This window comes from Gossypium hirsutum, chromosome A12, assembly GCF_007990345.1.
Source record: "Gossypium hirsutum isolate 1008001.06 chromosome A12, Gossypium_hirsutum_v2.1, whole genome shotgun sequence".
NCBI classification, from domain to species: Eukaryota; Viridiplantae; Streptophyta; class Magnoliopsida; order Malvales; family Malvaceae; genus Gossypium; species Gossypium hirsutum.
Window position 1 is genome coordinate 34,981,485 of NC_053435.1, and position 9,445 is coordinate 34,990,929.

At 38.3% G+C, this 9,445-nt stretch overlaps 1 protein-coding gene across 1 annotated transcript; it reads left to right on the top strand.

Moving 5' to 3' along the window:
- Positions 1-301: 301 nt before the first annotated feature.
- LOC107943734 (uncharacterized) lies at positions 302-3,498 on the top strand. Its single transcript, XM_016877525.2, has 5 exons — positions 302-490; positions 590-1,957; positions 2,269-2,800; positions 2,963-3,076; positions 3,236-3,498. The coding sequence occupies exons 1-5, from the start codon at positions 302-304 to the stop codon at positions 3,496-3,498; spliced, it is 2,466 nt and encodes an 821-aa protein (XP_016733014.1).
- Positions 3,499-9,445: the final 5,947 nt, after the last annotated feature.

A 9,445-nucleotide genomic window follows, 5' to 3' on the forward strand; every position in this document is an offset into this window, starting at 1 on the left:
TAATACGCCACACTTTTAACCCAATTCCCTATTCTTTCAGCCTACCCGAAAATCGAATACATCAATCACTTGTTACTCCTTTTGAACCGACCACCTAGACCAAGGACTAAGCCTTAACGAATCTGCTTACGAAATCACGAGAAAAGGTTAAGAGAGGTAAAAGGCACGAGAGTTGTAAGTGCAATAGAGTGGAGGTAAAAGCCTAATTTCGAGTGTAAACACGAGTGTGAGAGAAACAACTTCTTTTCCTTTTCGAGAGATTGTGAGCTTTTGTGGTGAGGTTTACTTTAACAACGTTTTAATGTCACAAGAGTCAGACCACAACGTGGAAGATCGTCCGGCAAGACAACCCATCCGCAACGTCCCCGACTTAAACATGCAAGCCTTATTACGAGAAATGGAGCGACTCCTAGATCGGAGGCTCAATCCTATCGAAGACCGTTTGTTCCAAGTTGAAGTGAATGGCCAACGTGAAAGAGCACCTGAGGGGGTTAGACCAAGACGGGAGAGGCCAAATCAGAACCGGGGAAGATGAAGGGTCCAAGACAATGAAGCAAATGACCTTAGTGATCTTGAAAGTGAACAAGAGTCTAATGCTAGTGATCGACGTAGGCAACACCGACAACGAGATCGAAGACGCGAAGATGATGATCTCAAGAACATTAAACTATCTATTCCACCGTTTCAAGGTAGATCGGATCCGGAGGCCTATCTTGAGTGGGAAAAAAAGATAGAGTTGGTGTTCGATTGTCACAATTACTCTGAGAATAAAAAGGTGAAACTAGCAGCAATAGAGTTTTCGGACTACGCCATGATTTGGTGGGAACAACTGACCACTAGTCGGAGGCGTAACGGTGAACGTCCTATCTCTACATGGACCGAAATGAAGGCGGTGATGAGGCGACAATTTATCCCTGCATACTACCACTGGGAGTTGCACCAAAAACCCCAAAATCTCACGCAAAGGTCCAAAAGTGTCAAGGATTACTACAAAGAGATGGAAATCGCGATGATTCGAGCGGATGTCCAAGAAGATCCTGAAGCAACGATGGCGCGATTCCTGGCTGGTCTAAATCGAGATATAGCAAACGTAGTGGAATTACAACACTACATTGAAGTGGTTGATATGGTCCATATGGCCATCAAGGTGGAAAGACAACTCAAGAGAAAAGGCCCAAGTCGAGGGTTTCCCACTTCCAACCCTTCAAAGTGGAGCCAAGGATCAAGTAAAGGACCTGCCGATCCTCGAGGGAAGGAGACCACGGTACCTCCAAAAACCAACAAGCTCATCACTGAAATGAACAAAGGCAAGGCACCCGAATCGACATACAATCGAAATCGGGATATTAAGTGTTTTAAGTGTCTCGGAAGAGGCCATATAGCAAGCCATTGCCCAAATCGAAGGACCATGGTATTGCGAGCCGATGGCGAGATCGAAACTGAAGATGAGGAGGAGAAAGAATCTGAATCGGCTTCCGAAGTCGAGGAGGACGTGGAACAACCCATTGAAGAAGAACTACTTGTTGTAAAACGAAGTCTAAGTCTCCAAGGCACGGAGAATAATCTACAACGAGAGAATATCTTCCACACTCAGTTCCAAGTCGGAGGCAAAGTCTGTAGCGTCATTATCGACGGAGGCAGCTGTACCAATGTAGCAAGTACTATGATGGTTGAAAGACTTGGTTTGCCTACTACCAAGCATCCGAGCCCCTACAAACTCCAATGGCTCAATGACGGAGGAGAGCTTAAGGTAACGAAGCAAGTACTTGTCTCTTTCAACATCAGCAAGTATTCGGATGAAGTTCTTTGTGACGTCGTACCAATGCATGCGGGGCATTTGCTACTTGGCCGACCATCGCAGTTTGATAGACGAGTTCAATATGACGGGTATACCAACCGGTATACATTCAAGTTCATGGGAAAGAATGTGACGTTGGCGCCATTGACTCCCAAACAAGTGTATGAAGACCAAATCAAGCTAAAAGCTTCTATTGAGCAAATGAGAGAAAAAGAAAAAGAAAGTTGTAAAAAATAAAAGAAGAGAAAAATAAGAAAAAGAAAACAAAAGAGATTGACAAGGAAAATATCCAAGAAAAGGAAGAAAAAGAAAAGAAAATCGAGAAAATGAGTGTTTTTGCAAGAGTTAGTGATGTGAGGAAGACTTTGGTGATGAATCAAATTGTTCTTGTACTTTTGTATAAGGAAGCATTAATTTCTACTAACGATTTACCCGATACCCTACCCCCTCCTATTTTGTCTTTGTTGCAGGATTTCCAAGACGTTTTTTCAGAAGAAACCCCGAGTGGTCTTCCACCACTTCGTGGAATCGAGCATCAAATTGATTTTGTGTCGGGAGTGATTATTCCAAATCGACCTGCTTACCGAGCCAATCCGGAGGAGACCAAGGAGTTGCAAAGACAAGTCAATGAGCTGATGGAAAAAGGCTACATTCGCGAGAGCCTAAGTCCCTATGTTGTTCCCGTATTATTGGTACCGAAAAAGGACGAAACATGGCGCATGTGCGTGGATTGCCGAGCCGTTAACAAGATAACAATCAAATACCGTCATCCCATTCCTCTCTTAGATGACATGTTAGATGAGCTTAGTGGGGCCAAAGTGTTCTCAAAAATTGATTTGAAGAGTGGCTACCACCAAATTCAGACACGAGAAGGAGACGAATGGAAAACAGCATTCAAGACCAAGCACGGACTATACGAATGGCTGGTTATGCCTTTTGGCCTTACCAACGCTCCAAGTACGTTCATGAGACTAATGAACCATGTCTTAAGGCCTTTCATCGGTAAGTTTTGTGTGGTATATTTCGACGATATATTGATTTACAGCAAATCTATGGAAGAACATGTAAGTCATCTCAAATCTATTTTAGAAGTTTTGCGAAAAGAGACCTTATATGCTAATTTAAAGAAATGTTCTTTTTGTTCTAACAAAACTGTTTTTCTAGGATTTGTAGTTAGTGCGGATGGTCTCGAAGTAGATCAAGAGAAGATTAAGGCCATACGAGATTGGCCAAGGCCTACGAGCGTTACGCAAGTTCGAAGTTTCCATGGCCTAGCAAGTTTCTACCGATGATTCGTTTCGAATTTTAGCACAATTGCTGCTCCACTTACGAGTGTTATTAAGAAAAATTCTTCTTTTATTTGGAACGATGAACAAGAGAAATCATTTATAAAAATCAAAGATTGCCTCACTAACGCACCTTTGCTTACCCTTCCAGATTTCTCGAAGACTTTTGAGATCGAGTGCGATGCTTCGGGCATTGGAATCGGGGCCGTGTTGACACAAGACGGACGTCCTGTGGCTTACTTTAGTGAAAAACTCAATGGATCCGTACTCAACTATCCGATGTATGATAAAGAGATGTACGCGCTCATACGAGCCCTTGAGACATGGCAACATTACTTGTGGCCTAAGGAATTCGTTATTCATTCCGATCATGAAGCCTTGAAGCACATCAAAGGCCAACATAAGTTGAACTGACGCCACGCGAAGTGGGTTGAATACCTTGAGTCTTTTCCGTATGTCATCAAATATAAGAAAGGTAAAGATAATATTGTGGCTGATGCGCTTTCAAGAAGGTATACTCTATTATCATATTTGGATTCTAAGATTCTTGGATTTGCATTTTTAAAAGATTCCTATGTAAACGATTCCAATTTTGGAGAGATATTTGTTTCTTGTGAGAAAGGTCCTTTTGAAAATTTTTATAGATACGAGGGCTATCTTTTCCGAGAAGGTAAACTATGTATTCCTTGTGGATCTGTTCGAGACCTATTAGTGCATGAGGCGCATAGTTGATGTGATCTCAATCGCATCATGTTGTGGCACCACTCGTTGCTATCATGATTGGCCTAAACACGAGGGCCCCAAGTGCAAGATGAAGCTGAATCTCAACTCAACAAGCTCAATCTTAGTTTTTCCCAGCTCAATTTAGCTCACATGAGCTTAATTTAGCTCGTTTGAGCTCAATTTAGCTTACTTTAGCTCGTTTGAGCTTGGCTTAAGTTTATTTCAACTCATTTATTTTAATGTCTGAATAAATTAAGTAATTTATTAATTTAGCTTAAATTACTACAGCTCATAATTATGTTTTGACTTATTACATGTTTTAAATGTGTCTTGGCCAAATTTAATATGTCTTGTTAAGACTTTATTAAATTTGTCTAATTTAATTTATGTTTAATTAGTGTGTCTAAATTATATTAATGTTTGTTCAGCTGAATATTATGTGATTTAATTTTGGTTCATGTGTTTTTGTAGGTGAGCTGAATTTGGAGAGTAATTAAACAAGGTTCATGCATGATAGGTTCAATGTATGGGACGGTGCATGTAAGGCCTCTTTCAATGAATGGTGGCTTATCCATTTGGCTCCCCAAGGCACCTATTTGGCCAAAAGGTGTCCAGCAACTTAAAGCACAAGCTTGGCCGATCGTATTCCCAAGGCAGCATCTAAGCCATTCACACCTCAATTTGACCAATCAGCTCCTATACATGTATGGGTGGATTCATGAACGTCCAAAGGGAGAGAATATTACCTTAATTCATCACATTGAATGTATAATGTGCATGTACAAAGGGGAGAACGAATTTACAAGGTACATGCTTCCATTCATGAACCAGCCCATCATTAAAGCTTTAATTAAGAGAGATGCATGACCCATGCACCTAGCATTCGTCCAAGAGGGGTTGGATATGAATTGAAGATGCACATTCATGGAACAAGGAAGCTTTCTTATTGGTTAAGCATGCATGAACAGGTTTTGGGAAGAAACATGATTATTCAACCATGCATGAACTTACACTATCCATGAACAGAGATTTAATGCTTGAAGTGTGAACATTTTTAATTGTTGTGTGAACACATTAGTAGCTGAATTTTAATAGGCATTAGAGAGCCTATAAATAGTTTATTTTGTTTATTGTAAAAGGTTACAGAATTTGATTATTGAAAACTTGATTGTGAGGTTTCCTCCTATCCTATTTCGTACGAGTCTCGTTCTGACTTATCTAGCTCGCTAGTGGCGTCAACCCGACTTCTTGAACTTATCACCATCCTGGTGTGGCGTTCATCCACCTTTTTATACCTTTGGTTCCTACCTCTCTATAGGTAACGGGTCAAGGTCCATCTTCGACAATCCATTTAATCCACTTTGAGCAATATAAGACTCGGGCAATACTTTACATAGTATTGAATCGTTCTTCGCTTGAGTTCAATTTCCATTCCATTTTATCTATCTACTTAAACTTTATTTTCTTTGTTAAACCGAACCTATCCATTCTCCAAACCAAGCCATTTTTAACCCTTTTAATTACTTCCGCTTAAAACAACTCCATAAAGTTATCTCCATTAGACATCAACTAATACTTCTCGTCGACGATTGGGCAACTTAAGTGAACTCGACTCCATCAACCGAGCCGGATCACATCATTTGGTAACAGAGCTTGCAAAACGAGGAGCACCGACATTCGTAATAAGGCCGCAAGTAGGTTTGAAACGTGAAAAAAAAATGAAAAAAAAAATTTTGTTGTAATTTAATTTTTTTCCCTTGTATTTAGCTTACTATTGTATTGGAGTATCAAAAAAATCGAAATTCAAAAAAAAATTCAAAAAAAAAGTGAAAAAAATCGAGCAAAAAAAAAAGAAAGAAAAAAAAGTGAGCAAAAAAAATCAAGTTAAAAAAAAGAGAAAAGTCTTGCGAGTTTTTATTTTCTTCTCTTATTTACTCCGATCATCATGTTTCCCTTCCTACCATTATTTACCCATCCCAACGCCACACTTTAAACCAATTTTCTTCTTTATTCAGCCTACCCTACACCCGGCATTATCCCTTGTAACCCATTTTGAAACCGACCCTCAAGTAGCAAATTAAGTCTATCGAGACGAATTACGAATTTGTGAGACGAGGTTGAGTGGTAAAAGGCAAGAGAGCGTGAGTTCATTCGAAAAAAAAAGCCTAAAAGAGAGTTCAAACACGAGTGAGTGAATTTTTCTTTTTGAGCGAACTTGAGAGATTTGTGGTGAGAATTATTTTTCTTTCTAATTTAACTTTTGTTTTCTAATATTTTGTTGAAGCATGTCTGAAGAATTTTCTGAATTTGAATTCCAAATGTGGAGACAAGAAATGCAAAGGATAATGCGATCTGAATTTCGACAATTCGACAAAGATAAAGAAGATTTGACATCTACTATCGTTGACATCGAGATTAGTGCAATCCTTCAAAGATTGGAAAATGAACCACAATGTGAAGATATGTTTCACACGCGTTGCCGTGTCCACGATAAAGTTTGTTGCCTCATTATTGATGGTGGAAGTAGGTCCAACATGGCTAGTATTCGAACGGTTAAAAAACTTGGCTTGGCCACTACCAAGCATCCACGACCCTATCAACTGCAAGGACTTGGTGTTGAAGGCAAATTTGAAGTTACTCAACAAGTGCGTGTTGCATTTTTCATCGGAAGATACCAAGACGAAGTCCTTTGTGATGTTGTGCCTATTCAAGTCTGCCATTTGTTGCTAGGAGAACCATGGCAATCGGATTGCAAGGTCATTCACGATGAACATACCAATAGGTATTCCTTCAAGCATCAAGGAAGGAAAATCACTTTAGCGTCGCTCACACCGGAACAAGTGCAAGAAGACCAATTCAAAATGAAGCAATCCATTGAGCGAGAAAAGGAAAAAGAGATTGAAAAGAAATTGAAAGAAAACAAAAAGAAAACGAAAAAGAAAAAGAAATTGTAAAGAAAAAGAAATCGAAAAAGTGAGAGAAAAAGAAAATGAAGAAAAGAAAATTGAAAAAGAAAAAGCGAAAAAAGAAATTGAAAGAGAGCTTGAAAAGAAATCAAGTGAAAAAGAAAGAGAGTCTGTAAAAGAAACGAGTGAAGTGAGTAATCACAAAAAAGAGAGGAATTCTTTTGCTAACCCCCTTTCGAAATTACCTTGTGATTTTTCTTTATTTCAGGTTTGCAAGATTCCATCCACGGATTGGTTCCAACTTCATTACCTTTCTACCGAGAGACGTTTTCAATTGATTGAAAGAGGTAAGTTGGAAGATAAAAATGATTGTCACATGTCCAATGGTAAGCAAGGTAAGGGTTCCTTGTTGAGCGAGTTTCAACTCATTTACTCACATGTTTATGACAAGATTGCTGAAAATTGTTTTTGCGAAAGGGTTTTCCCCATTGAATTGGTTAATTTTCGTTCATCTATTATTTATGATTTTGTTTCAACTAGTGCTTTGAAAAGTTTTTTCTATGATAAGTTTGTTGTTGGCAATTTTATTGAAGGCATTTGATTAGATCAGCATGAACAAAGTGTGATAGTGTGCGATAAAGATTATTCACATACAAAGTTCGATTTGTTTGATTATCATATTCTGAATGATGGTGATTACACCTTCCATAGTGGTAAGAAGTGTTTTCCTATTGATGAGTATGGTATTGGCAAGAATTTTACTGAAGTACGAATAAATCCGCACAAACAAATTTTGAACTCTTGTGATAAAAAGTTGGCATGTGAAACGCCTAGTCTACTTGTGTGTGGTGATAATTTGAATTTTCTATTTTTTTAAATTCCCCATGTCTGAACAAGTCTATTCGAATGAGATTTACGATGTATGAATGTTTGAACATATGCATGCTCAAATTCTTTTTGTTCCACTTGTGTGAATTGTTGGTAATTAAGAAATTCGCACTGCATTTTGGAACGAGTGAACAATATCGTGTGTTCAACCCTGGAGTTCGCTATTCTAGTTCATCTTTGAGAGAAGGCAAGCATTGTAAATTTTGTTTGAATGACCAAGTAAACAATCGTTGCTTGTATGACGCTTTGTCGCTAAGTTTGAAAATGAGACGTGTGAATCTTGTTGGCTTGTTAAGACAAAATCAAATTTTTGATTGTGGAGAATGTTGTTTATTTTTGTTTAACAGAATCAAGACATATGAATGTTTAAAGGCATGCTTGTTTAATTTTCTTTTGATCCGAATATGTGATAAGACGATGGCATGTAAAATGGTTAGTGCATTTGAATTTGAAGATGGTGTCTCAAATCTGCCTTGCTATATAAATTCTGCATGTTTAAGTAAGATTGATCGAGTGGAACTTAGATTACATGATCATTTGGAGGACTCCTTGATAAATTTTGATTATAAATTTGATTTGATTCTGATGCATCCTTTATTACCAAGTATGGAAAACCATTGTGAACAGGTAAGATCCTCTTCTACATTTGATCCCGGCATTGGATTATGCATTCTAATTTTGAATAAGATTCTGGAAAGATCGTTTGAGTTTATAAATCTTAGTGTCACTAATTCGTTCTATTTCTATGTAGGTGACACTTTGGAATAGTTTCCTCTTAAAGAGGGAGGGCATGGAACTAAATCATTTTCTTTTCAAACCATTTGTGGTTCCTGGAGTTTTAAAAACAATACTTTTCGGATCATGAACAAAAGGGCTTGTGATCTCGAAAAAATTTTCGTGAGCAAGTGGCCCGATTTGAGGACAAATCATCTTCAAGAGGGAGGGTATGATGTGATCTCAATCGCATCATGTTGTGGCACCACTCGTTGCTATCATGATTGGCCTAAACACGAGGGCCCCAAGTGCAAGATGAAGCTCAATCTCAACTCAACAAGCTCAAACTTAGTTTTTCCCAGCTCGATTTAGCTCACATGAGCTTAATTTAGCTCGTTTGAGCTCAATTTAGCTTACTTTAGCTTGTTTGAGCTTGGCTTAAGTTTATTTCAACTCATTTATTTTAATGTCTGAATAAATTAAGTAATTTATTAATTTAGCTTAAATTACTACAGCTCATATGATGTGATCCGGCCCGGATTAATTGAGTCGTTTCACGTAATTGCCCGATCGTCGATGAGGAATAGTTGAGTTATCGAAAATAGGATGAAATAAGGCTAAAGATGCGGAAGCTTTCAAACGGTTTTAAAGGTTGGCTAAGGTGATGGTAAATTTATAAGGGTAGTAGGCTCGATTTAAGGATAAAAATAAGAAAAATGGAAGTTGATAAATGAAGGCTCGGTTTAGTAAAATGATATTATAGTTGGGTAAAATCTAGGATAGTCGGTGGAATGGATAAATGAGCTTAAACACCAGAAACGATTCAACACTAAAAAGTGTCACCCCGATTTCTATTCGGTTCAAGGTGGGATTACGGAATTGTAGAAGGGTTGAACGCCACATCAAAGCAAGGTGATAAGTTCAAAAGAGAACGATAGACGCCACTAGCACGCTAGATAAGTCAGATCGAAACTCGTACGAATTTAGAGAGGAGAAAACTCACTCTTTGAACAAAGTTCATTCAAATGATCAAAAGTCAAAAGTCTTTTACAAATGAAATCAACAAACTATTTATACTAGTTTCTTATGCTAACCGAATAATCCATTCATGAACTTAATGATTAAGTAAT

Coding starts and splice junctions, on each gene's coding strand:
- LOC107943734 (XM_016877525.2), top strand. CDS start 302: ATGTCACAAGAGTCAGACCACAACGTGGAAGATCGTCCGGCAAGACAA. Junction 2,801..2,962: donor TGTCTTAAGGCCTTTCATCG/GTAAGTTTTGTG, acceptor CTGTTTTTCTAG/GATTTGTAGTTAGTGCGGAT. Junction 3,077..3,235: donor AAGTTTCCATGGCCTAGCAA/GTTTCTACCGAT, acceptor TTACCCTTCCAG/ATTTCTCGAAGACTTTTGAG.